Source organism: Panthera uncia, chromosome D1 (genome assembly GCF_023721935.1).
Source record: "Panthera uncia isolate 11264 chromosome D1, Puncia_PCG_1.0, whole genome shotgun sequence".
NCBI lineage: Eukaryota > Metazoa > Chordata > Mammalia > Carnivora > Felidae > Panthera > Panthera uncia.
Window position 1 is genome coordinate 45,631,784 of NC_064808.1, and position 12,119 is coordinate 45,643,902.

The 12,119-nt window shown below is 50.4% G+C and overlaps 1 protein-coding gene across 1 annotated transcript in view; it reads left to right on the plus strand.

Annotated features, from left to right (window-relative positions):
* GALNT18 (polypeptide N-acetylgalactosaminyltransferase 18) overlaps positions 1–12,119 on the plus strand; it is a 351,293-nt gene that overhangs the window by 324,950 nt on the left and 14,224 nt on the right. Inside the window, exon 10 of the mRNA XM_049649955.1 lies at positions 9,937–10,101. Coding sequence (XP_049505912.1) covers positions 9,937–10,101 — 165 coding nt within the window. The remainder of the gene's footprint in view (positions 1–9,936; positions 10,102–12,119) is intronic.

Sequence of the window (12,119 nt, forward strand, 5' to 3'; positions counted from 1 at the left end):
TGGCCTGCAAACAGCCTCATAGACCGTGGTGGAGAGATGGCTGCCCCTTCCCCACCCCTGTGGGTACAAGGCCCAGAATGAGACACACAAGCTGTGAATCTAAGTCAAACTTTCCAAGCCCAGCAATCGTGCTGAGCAGCTGTTTGCCTGGCTGTCCTGCTCAGGTGCACAGTTGGGGGGCAGAAAACGGGCATTGCTTAGTCGTCTCTACTCAGTCTGATGGTCCAACACAACACCCTAGTCCAAAGCTCGTTTTTCTCCCCACGGCCTCATGAGCGACCTCCTCCAAACAAGCCTGCAGAGGTGGCCGTGTCACCTCTACCCCAGCTCACTTTCCGGGCACCCTGGATGGTTCTGACCCAAACCACTCTGAGAATTCCTCATAGGCGCTCACAAGTGGAGGAGGGGCAGGTAACCTGAAGTCAGAGCTCACGTGTGCTGTCTGAACTCTTCAGCCCCGAGCTGCTTGTCTGGCCTTCTCTCCCCACCCCCGTAGGGACCTCTCTTTCACCCAACATGGCAAGGTAGTGCCGAGCCTGACTTGGCTTGTCCTGTCCCTTCTGACAGCAGTCCCTCACCCCTGTCACTTGTCTGGGAAAACTACTCTCTCCTCGGTTCTTCTCGAAACTCCTCACTCACCAACTAGCCCCAGACGGAGTAAATCACTCCAGCTCTGGCCCCTCCAGCACTTTGACCTGCTCTTACTCTGCTCTAAGCCTGGCCACAAGGCTATTCTCTTCCCTTCACAGCAGGCCTGTCTCCCCACCAGGCTCCCCGAGGGAGGATGCATGCGTCTTTCTCCCCTGTTTCCCCATTGCCCGTCTCAGGCCACACGCTAGTGGGCACGAAGGCATGTTCGCTAATTAAACCGGATCGATGTGCTGAGTGCCGGTTATACACCTCCCCACACACACCTGGGGGACTCACGTGCTTAGCCCCACCTGTTCCCCTCCACCAGGGAAATGGGCTTACGAGGAGGGGGAGGGGAGGCCTTGAGCTAGGGACCTTGCTTTCCACACTTGTGCTCCTTCACAGCTATGGCAAACAGAATGTTTATACAGGTTTTCATTCCCTTGATGTACCTGGTTCTGTGCTTAGTGAACACGAGATCATTTTGGAAATGACTCCCCTTCACTGCTGATTTAGCATCAGTGCCCTGCAGCCCTCAGCACTGTAACTAACCTCTGTGTCGAGGGGTTAATGACTAGTAACCAAACCCTTAAATCAGCCTGCCCTATCTGCAGAGGGGCCAGCAGCTCATTCTCCGTAAAGAGGACAAACAGCCCATTTCCAGCACACATTACAGATGTCAGAGTCACTACTCTAAATTGAGATTTAATAAAGCAAGCCTCTACTCCCTCTCTCCCCCTCCCCCTGCTCCCTGCCTGCTGTTTCCATGAATTCTTACCCACAGATCCACTGGCCAGGCAGGCTCAAGATGGGGGTGGGGGGGCAGAGAGGAGGGGGTTGGGGCAGGGCAGCTGGAAGCAGTCCCTTCCCTGTGTCTCTTCTTGCCCTCCTATGAAGAGCTCCGTCCCTCCTGCATTGTTCTGTGCCCCGCAGGCCCTGTGGCCAGACTGGGGGCCATCAGTATCATAGTCCTCACAGTCGCATTTTACAGGTCAGGAAACTGAGGCTTAGAGTGGTTTCCCAGCTACAAAGGGAGGGCGGAGGTGCTGAGTGAAGATGCGGGTCCACCTGACTGTCCCACGTGACCACCTTCACCTGGACCAAGCCGTTCTCAAATGTTCACACAGACTCACGTGGAGGGCTTGTTAAAATACAGACTCCTGGGCCCCGCTCAGAGTTTGATTCAGCAGGTCCGGGGTTGGGCTCAAAATGTGCATTTCTATCAAGTTCCCAGATGATGCTAGGACCACACTTTGGGAACTATGGTCCTAAACAGTGGTGCTTCCTACTACCTTGGCCACCCACATCAGAGTCTTGGAAACCGTGCCCCTGAAGATGGGGATCCCCGTTGGTCCCACAATGAGAGGCTTGGAATCCAGGCGGTCATAAGTGCTGTCCCCATGTTTCCTCCCTGGGCTTCCCCAAAATGTCCTTCATACAGCTAGTTTCAACCCCGGCTACACATTGGAATCACCTGGAACACCCCGCATGCCTAGGTCTCACCTGTTAAGACTGATTTATCCTTTTCCTTGAGAGAGAGAGAGAGAGAGAGCGCGCGCGAGAGAGAATGCACGTATGCACATGAGCAAGGAAGGTCAGAGAATTTCAAGTACCCTTCACGTTCACAGAGCAGAGCTCAAACCCAAACTCAGATCACGAGCTGACCTGAAACCAAGTGTCAAATACTTAAGATTTGAGATACCCAGGTACCCCTAATTTGTATATATTTTTAAGTTTCATATTTTTGAGAGAAAGAGCACGCGTGTGTGTACTCACACACTAGCAGGGAAGGGCAGAGAGAGGGAGATAGAATTTCAAGCAGGCTCCACCTTAAGAGCACAGCTCAAAGCCAAACTGTGAGATCATGATCTGAGCTGAAACTGAGAATCAAGTACTTAATGACTGAGCCACGCAAGCACCCCTGAATTTGAGTTTTATATTTATATATATATATATATATATTTTAAGAGAACACACGCATGAGCAGGGAAGGGCAGAGACAGAGGGAGAGAGAATTTCAAGAAGGCTGCATGCTCACAGAGCAGAGCTCAGACCCACAAACTAGGAGATCATGACCTGAGCTGAAACCAAGAGTCGAATACTTAACTGAGCCACCCAGGCACCTAGATTTATACTTTTTTAAGTTTTATGTATTTTGAGAGCAAGCAAGAGAGAGTGCTCAAACACAGCAGGGAAAGGCAGAGAGAGGGAAGAGAATTTCAGGCAGGCTCCCTACTTACAGAACAGAGCTCAAATCCACAAACTGTGAGATTATGACCTGACCTGAAACCAAGAGCCAAATACTTAACCACTGAGCCACCCAGGCGCCCCGCATTTCTACTTTTTAAGTTTTATGTATTTTTTGAGAGAGAGAGCATGAACAAGCGAGAGCACTCACACACGAGCAGGAAAGGGCAGAGAGAGGGAGAGAATTTCAAGCAGGCTCCGTGATTGCAGGGCTCAAACCCACAAACTGTGAGATCGTGACCCGACCTGAAACCAAGAGTCGAATATTTAACCAACCGAACCACCCAGGCGCCCCGGATTTATACTTTTCAAAGCTCCCCAGGTGATTCTACTGTGCAAGGTAGACGGCAACGCCTTAGCTTGATTGCATTTAGGAGTATGTCGCTTTGATCCCTCTATCCTCCCGCATTTCATTTGCTCACAGATCTTTCTCTTCTTCCAAAGCCCAGCACCCATCCTCTCCTCTAAGAAGCCCACCATGCAGTAGCCCCAGAGGTTGGCTCTCCCTTTAGTGATCTTTACCAACAGCCCTCCTCCCTGCCCCTGCCATTTTGACTCTTTGTAATTGCACCATTGTTTGTAATTCCCCCCCCCCAGACTTTCACTCCCCTGGTGTGTCCCCCCACCCCCACAGAGAGCTGGTCTCTTAAGTCTTTTTGGGCAGCAACAATCCTCCAGGGTACATACAGATATCCTGCAAGTATCCAAAGAAATGACCACAAGGACCCTGCTTCACCCTCGGTCATTTTTCCCATGAAAGCAACCTGCAAATAAAGTTTTCTCCCTGTGGTAGGTTCTAGAACCTCTTGTAAAGAGTGTCCCACAATGACTCTCTGCCTTCCATCCCCTCGCCACCCTTTAGGCTGAGGGAGTTTTCAGCCAAATACCACCACTGCTGCCCCGTGTCTTTCAATGTCTCTACCTTACCTTATTTTTCAAGGGCAGCCACTCAGTAGGCCCGGCAGTGTTGCCAAGGAAACATCACTTAATGAAGGAAATAAAGCTGCTCAAAATCCACCTGGCCTTTGTTTGGAAGGGAGCTGGGACTTCTGTTGCACCTTGAAACCATATTATTAAGTCATTTAACCAACCCCATTTTGCTCCATGTTCCTGACTTGCCTGGGAGACCCTCGTCCCTCTCCCTCTGCCCGTCTTGGCCTCTGGTCTGGGGAGGCCCTGCTGAGGGCTGGGGGAGATGAGACCATCTGGGGTGGTCGACCCAAGAGTGGGGTGAAGGCACTGAATTGCCAAGGTCTCTGCCTTCCCCAGGAGCCTCCCCCAGGCAGGGGGGAGAGAGTACCTGCCTGCCTTTGCCTCTGGCAAAGTGTTTACAGCCTCTTAGCCTCAGTTTCCTTATCCTTACAACTGGAAGGTGACTGCAGATACGGTAAGTACCCTGCAGAGGGCCTGGCGTATAGGTGCACAAACGTATGTTTCTTCTCTTCTCCCACCTGCCTTCCGGAGAAGTTTCGGCTGCCAGTGGCAGTTTCTGTCAGGGAGGTGCCGTTTAATAGGGGTGGAGGGCAGATCTTATAAAAGGCCATAGCTCAGTCTCTAGCACAGGCAGGTCCCACCTCCATGCCTGCCGGGTAGGGAAGGGATGCTGAGGACAGCTGACAGGGGTCAGGGTGGGAGCCCTTGCTTGTCCAGGAGATATAGTGACAGAGCAAGACGGACCTCCAGCCCTGGGGGTGTTTGCCTGGCCTTGGCTCTGTGGCCCTGAGGGCAGGAGTGTGCACCCAATGGGCTCCCTGGCGGGCTGGCCGGCCTCGCTATTAGTCATGACTCCTGCCCCTGGCCTGAGGGAGAGGCAAATACCACTGGTGTGAGCCCCAAGACATGGATGTGTCTGTTCTGTCACCCTGCATGTGCTTTTTCCCTTTTCCTTCCAAGCATCAGAAAGAAGTGCCCGTTCCATAATTTTGGAAAGAGCTAAATGTCCATCAACTGATGAATGGATAAAGAAGTTTGGGTTTATATATACAATGGGATACTACTTGGCAATAGGAAAGAATGAAATATGGCCTTTTGTAGCAACGTGGATGGAACTGGAGAGTGTGATGCTAAGTGAAATAAGTCATACAGAGAAAGACAGACGCCATATGTTTTCACTCTTCTGTGGATCCTGAGAAACTCAACAGAAGACCATGGGGGAGGGGAAGGGGAAAAAAAGTTAGGGTGGGGGAGGCAAACCATAAGAGACTCTTAAATACTGAGAAGAAACTGAGGGTTGATGGGGGGTGGGAGGGAGGGGAAAGTGGGTGATGGGCATTGAGGAGGGCACCTGTTGGGATGAGCACTGGGTGTTGTATGGAAACCAATGTGACAATAAATTTCATATTAAAAACAAAAAAAGAAGGAAGTGCCGGCTCAGGTTTGAAGGCCTGCCTCAGGCCTCATGGGGCTGCTTGAAGAATGAGTGGAGTCAATAGTTTGCAGCTGGGGAGTAGCCAAGGGGTCAGACTATTGTTTCTATGCCCCCGGGGTTTGTAAAACATCCCTGGGCAGGATGGAGCTCCCCCTCTGCTGCTAACTGGGGAGTTACTGGAGGAATGTGGCTAAGCACTTTGTTTTTGCTTTTTTGTTTTTTTGTTTTTTTCAATATATGAAGTTTATTGTCAAATTGGTTTCCATACAACACCCAATGCTCATCCCAAAATGGCTAAGCGCTTTGTACCCTCTTGTACCACAGGCGCCCCCAGCCCTCTGCTGCTTCCTCAGTGCAGGCTCACATGGATCACAGAGGAAGCTTCCCAAGCCAGCCTCCTGGCCTCTCCCCCTTGGGCCGGCTGCTAGAGCTGCCCTGACCCAAGGGAGGTAGGTAGGCGGGCAAGGTAAAAAGTCACAGGTGTGGCTCTGGCGTCAGACTGCCTCAGTTTGAGTCTCAGCTACTGCTCTCCACCTGTGGGACTTTTACTTAATTTCCTGTGCCTCAGTTTCCTCATCTACAAGATGGGGGCGACAACGGCGCCCTCCTCAGAGTTGTTTTAGGATTCAGTGGGATAAAGCATGCAAATGACTTTGAGTCTGGCACAGAGTAGGAGCTACAAACATCTCAGCTTTCATTATTAGCCACCTAAGGCAGGGGTTTTCAACAGCAGCATTCTTACGCATCCGGGGTCGGGTCATTCTTCGCTGTGGGGGGCTGTTGGGTACGGGGTAGGATGTCGAGCAGCGAGTGTCCCTGACCTCTACCACCTGGATGCCAGTAGCAGCGTCCCTCCCCCGTTCTCATGACAACCACAGATGTCCCCAGACATCGCCAGATATGCCCTGGTCGGCAAAACCACCCCTCCCTGAGAACCACGGTTCTAGGTCCTTGCTTGCTTAAAGCTTCTGGGCTCCCCGTTATTCAGAAAGTGTAGCGGTGCTTCCTGGGCCTGCTGGTACCAAAAGTGGGACATCTTGTACGAAACTGGTGCCCCTCGTTTGTGTTCAGGCCGTTTACCGATTCAATCCACTGCTGGCTGGACTTCTGAGGTGCCCAAGGGACCACTTGAGAGCGTCCTCTGCCGAATCTCTCTGCTCTGCAAGCTTCATGGTGACACCACTCAAGATGCACTTTGGTGTTTGCTTTTAAATAACAACTGTCTGTCCCTGTTATGATTCTCCCAGACTCCGGAGCAATAAGCAGCTCCAGTGACAGCTGTGCCAGATAGGAACCGCACGCGTGCCTCTCCAAGCGTCTCCCCCAAGCACTTCAGAGCAGCTAAGTGAATAAAACTGATTTCAGCTATTACCTGCACAGCCGCTTGTGTCTCTACAACCTGCCCCGGAGACCAGAGTCAGGCCCTGGTGACAGCAATGAAAGAAGGATGGCAGTCACTAGCTTCCTAGCTGTCCTTGTCAGGCAGCCCACACTGCCGAGCCTCGGGAAATCTGGGTCCCGGTAAACAGGGTGACTGAGAGCTACACTCTGTCCTGAGGAGAGAGCGTGGGGCATTCAACCCAACGTCATGAGCAGCTCTGCACTTTTTGGAGAGAGGCTCAGGTGGCAGGCTGAGAGGCCCCATGCTTTTGCATATTCGTGGAAGGCTTTCAGGAAGTGGTGTTTTTATTTCTATTTTCAAAGGAGCGAGAGTTGGATTAGGTGAATGGAGGAAGCACAATGTTCATTTTAGTATGATTAGAGCCATTATTTCCTGAAACGTTAGTTTTCCCAGCTTGGCTCTTGGATCATCCAGGACAGGGACCATAGCTTTCTCATCTCTGTTATCCTCAGATCTCAACTTAGAGATTGTTGTTGGACAGACAGAGGAATGGATGGATGGTGGATGGATGGAGGAATGAGATGTCTACCAGCATCTATTTAAATTCGTAAATCTGACCAGTCATCATATTCTCCCTCACCTCCAATAAACTGGAAGCCACAGCAGGTCATTGGCTTTCCTTAGTGGTGAACTGGAAATCCAGACCACCCACTGGAGGGTCTCTCACTCAATATGGGTTCTGAATAGGACCCTCTTGCCCCTGTGTTCTGGTCACATGTCCACGCTGGAGCCAGGCCTTCTACATTTGGCCTCTGCTCAGAACTTTGGTCACCTCTATTATGGGAAGAATCAGTCATCTCAGTAGTTAAATGCCTATTTCCATGGATTCCCAAATCTGATAACTTGTAAGATGATTTGAGAGAGCGCATCCTTCCTGTAATGAGTGTCTTCTCTTTGTCTCTCCAGATCCACTCTCCATCCTTTCCTTCTACTCTAGGACACTGACTTTATGGAATGTTTCAGTGGGCTCCCATGTTGTTTGGCTTCCAGCAGGGTTCTGCCAATGGGCTGACCCAGCAGGAGAACCAAGTGAGGAGGGGGGAGAGTAAAGTTGGGTTATTTATTCACCACCACTCATCAAACCCCTCCCTCCCTGAAGCCTTCTTGCAAGTCAACCCTCTCTAGATGACTTTTACAGATTCTGGTAACTTCTCTCTTCTCTCATCCCTTGGGGTCTAGGAGTGGTAATAGCTCCATGTTATTATTCTCAGGGAACTATACTATCCCTATGGTTGCCTTACATCCTACCCACATCATTGAGACTTGTGCCTTTATTATACCCTCTTTGGATTCCCCCACCTTGAGTGTGCCATATATTTCCAGTTAGGGCCTTGACTGATACACTGGCCTGAGGATCTTCTTATGTCTGAAGGGTGATCCTACCTGCCTCTCCATGCCCTCCTTGGACTTCCAAAGGTCAGAAAGAACATGCCCCCAAGGACCACTCCTTACCTACCTTCCCTGCACTGCCCTTCTCACCCCACAATCCCTTTTATGTCCCACACTCATGTTTAAAAGTCCCTCTTCTAATGATGTCGGGTGCCTGGGTGGCTCAGTCAGTTAAGTGTCCGACTTCAGCTCAGGTCATGATCTCGTGGTTCATGGGTTCAAGCCCAGCTGCTTCAGATTCTGTGTCTCCCCCTCTCTCTGCCCTTCCCCCACCTGTGCTCTTAAAAATAAACATTAAAATATATACATAATATACATATATAATACATTAATATGTATAATATATATATAATCCCTCTTCTACTAAAACAAGAAATGCTTTATATTCTCATTTGGAATTAATCAAAAATATTTACCAGTAAGAATGTTTTAATATATGAAGATAACAAGAGGGCTCACCCTGAACTCTAACCTAAAGCAAAGAAATGTAGTATCTCAATTTGCCCCTGGGGTCTAATCATAAGTGGGGGTGTTCATTTCTTTAGTAATATGAAGAGAAAAACTCACAGAACCTTATGACTTCTCCCTCAGAGCCCTTTTCTTTGGAACCATGACTGAAGGTTGAAGGAAGAGACTGGAAACTTGGAAGGCCAAGGGTCTTGTGGCTTTCTTCTAGACCAGAGCCAGTAAACTACAGCCCATGGCACAGCCCTTATTTTTGTAATTGAAGCATTCTCCTAACAGCCATTCATTCACATATTGTCTGTGGCTGTGTTCATGCTACAATGGCAGAGTTGAGTTTTCAGACTGTATGGCCTTCTGTGCAGAAAAGAGTTAACACAGTGGGGCTGACTGCTGTCTTTTGAAAGGCCTACTTGGAACTTGGATTTCAGGAGGTTCCCACCATCCCCAGATCTATAAGAGTGGTTCACTGTGCCTAACCAGACTGTACAGGCAATGTACAGTTTGTGCTAACATGTGCTTTCCTTCTGGGAATCTGGAATTTTGGTATGTGCCAGGCAGAGGCTGTGTACGTGACCAGCCCTGATAAAAAAGCCCAGCTGAGTCTCTAAGAACTTTCCAGGTAGAAAACATCTCGCACGTGTTGTCTCAGCTCCTTGCTGGGGGGGAATTAAGTGTATCCTTGTGACCACTAGGAGAGTACCTTTGGAAACTTCCACCTGGTTTCCCCCAGGCTTTGCCCCAGGTGCCTTTTCCCTTTGCCAATATGATTTGTATCCTTTTGTTAAAATAATTCACAGCTGTGAGTACAAATATGTGCTGAGTCTTGTGAGCCCTATCAAATCTTCAAACCTGGGAGTGGTCTTCAGGACCTCCCAACACACTGCAAAGCCAAAATTACTTGCCACCTGGCCCTTTAAGAAAAAGTTTGCCAATCCTTGGTCTACACAGTCTTAGTCTAGATGGAAATTATGTTTCATAGGACTCTGAACTCCCTAAGGCATGGCACAGGTCTTTTCTCTTTATCTACTGGCCAACCACAGTATCTTGTACAAGTTATTTATGGAGGGAGGAAGTCAGCAAGCCTGCAAATAATGGATTCAAGCCATGCTTTTTAAACTGTGGGTGGTGAAATCTATTTGAAAGGTTATGACCAATGCTTTTCACTGAAAGAATAGGATAGAAAATATCAGATTGCATTGCATATGGTAAGAATAAGTTTTATTTCCTGAAAATTTTGTTTCAGTTACACATGTGGACCAGATACTATCCTGGATCGTGATGTTAAAGGGTTTCCTCTTCTTGCCCGTTGCAGTAGAAAATAACTTGAAGACTGCTGGACTGTGCTTTCTTCGCTAGCTGCCAGGGAGAATCCCCACTGGCTGCCCCCCATCTCTCTGGCCACTGCATTTTAACCACATTCTTCCCCCACCCCCAGAATGTGTACTACACGAGCAGTCAGCAGATCCACGTGGGCATCCTGAGCCCCACGGTCGACGATGATGACAACCGGTGCCTGGTGGATGTCAACAGTCGGCCACGGCTCATCGAGTGCAGTTATGCCAAAGCCAAGAGAATGAAGCTTCACTGGCAGTTCTCTCAGGTAACAGCCCCAGAGCCCCCATGAAGGGCAGCAGGAAAGCAGAGGGGGGAGAAGGTCTAAGGGGCCAGGGAGCATGTGGGAGGAGACAAGGAGGAAAGGGACATGGTGGCAACAGGGAGGCTGGGACTCCCGGGATTTACTGGGCACTGACTATGTGCCAGACATTTTATGTACATTAGCTTATTGGCTCCTGATATTGGCGCTAAAAGGGGAATTGTCGAGGTTGTTATTGTTGTTTTATTATCATTTTGTTTAATTTGTAGATACATGGAGATAGGCTCAGAGAGGGAAGTCATGTGCCCAAAGTCACACAGTAAGGATCAGGGCTGGGAGTTAGATTTAGGCCTCTCTGTCTTTAAACTCTCACATTTCCTCTCCACATGCCCTATCTCCTGGGATGAAGCCCAGTGTCCCAGGTATAGACAGTGCCGAGGCACCTCTGGTCTGTGCCCTGCTCTGCCTTCCTCCCAGAATGGGCTCACTCTAGGGGAGGAGGCTTCCTCAAAGGGCAGTGTGTACAATGGTGAACAAGAAGCATTCCCGTATTAAGCCTCCATCAGTTCTGAGGCCCATATTTGACTTCCTGCTCTCCATTAGCCCAGTTACAAAATGATGTCCGAGGATCAAGATGCCCAGTTGGGATGGCCCACCATGATTCAGCTTTGAAGAGGACCTGGGGCTCAGCCCAGAGGCTCCCAGCCCCCAGGATTCCACTAAGTTAGGGCCAGTTTTCCCCCATAGGTAGGGACACCCACCTCCCAGGCAGTGCAGTGGAAGTGTTCAGAATAGGAAGTGAGGGGGCCCACGAGCTTCTAAGGCATCAGAGGACTGTATATGGTGGAAGCTTCCAGGGAAGTCAGAAAGGGAATAGGTGTATTCATAGGACCGAGTAGAAGAGACCCTGACTCAGCCTCCCAGCAAGCTGCTGCTGCCCTGGGGAGGAGGAAGCTGGTGGGCACTGGAAGGGACTGGCAGTTACTCTCCCCGTGGTGGTGGGGGGGGCGAGGGGGGGCAGGGCAGGTCCCGGCTGCATCATATTCTACGGGTAGGGGAACCTTTGATCCGTGATCTGGGTGTGTGCATCCAGAGGACTGAGTTGGGTCCTGAATGAGTGAGGAAGGTCAATACTGAGTTCGAAACAAGGCCATAGATTTAAGGGCTACTCAGAAAGCAGGAGCCAGAGTCCAGACAAGGGCTTTGTGACCCCCCCAGGAAAGCAGATGGCTGGGGAGCAGCACAGGGAGCCAAATGGGAGCACTTCCAAGGGCAGGTGGGAGATGTGTGGGGCAGCTCCGAGTCCCAGCTGGGCCTGCATAATGTATGGGGCTCCACGAGAGGGAATATGGTGCACCAGGACTGGTGGTTCCTGCCGTGCTCCTACCTGTGTGGTGAACTGTAATAGTCTGTCCCAGTAAGAATGGCAGCCAGCCTTCATACTGTGCTTACTCTGTGCCAGAACTTCTAAGCACGGGGCGTGTATTCACTTATTTATTCCTCCAAACAGCTGCATGTAGGTACCATGAGAGGAAAATGAGACACAAAGGCGGTAAATAACGTGCCCAACGTGTTCATGTTGGGTACTATCCGCGAACTATTTCAGGTTCTCCTTTTTACTTAGTAGTGGCCACCGGGAAGAAGGTCAGGGTCAGGGCTGAGGTTTGAGAATACGGGGCACATCTTCCTCCCGCCTCCCTCTCTCTCACTGAAGCACCTTTTCTGACCCCACACTCTGCCCAGCGGTAGCCTTTGTCACTGTCCCCTGCCAGGTGTCTAGCCCTGAGTGACACGGGATGGGGCTGTATTTCTCCTCAGGCAGAGAGAGGGCTGGAGGCATGTGGTCAGGGAGGAAGGCTGGATGTGTGCTTGCTGGCTGGTGTTTCCCAGCTCAGGCTAGGTGCAAAATCGGCCTGCAAACTGGAGGCAGCAGAGGGAAATGGACACATATCCCTGTGGAGGTGAGTGGGGCTGACTTTGCTGGGGTGAAGTGGACATCATACCATCTAGGGAGGCTGGGCAGG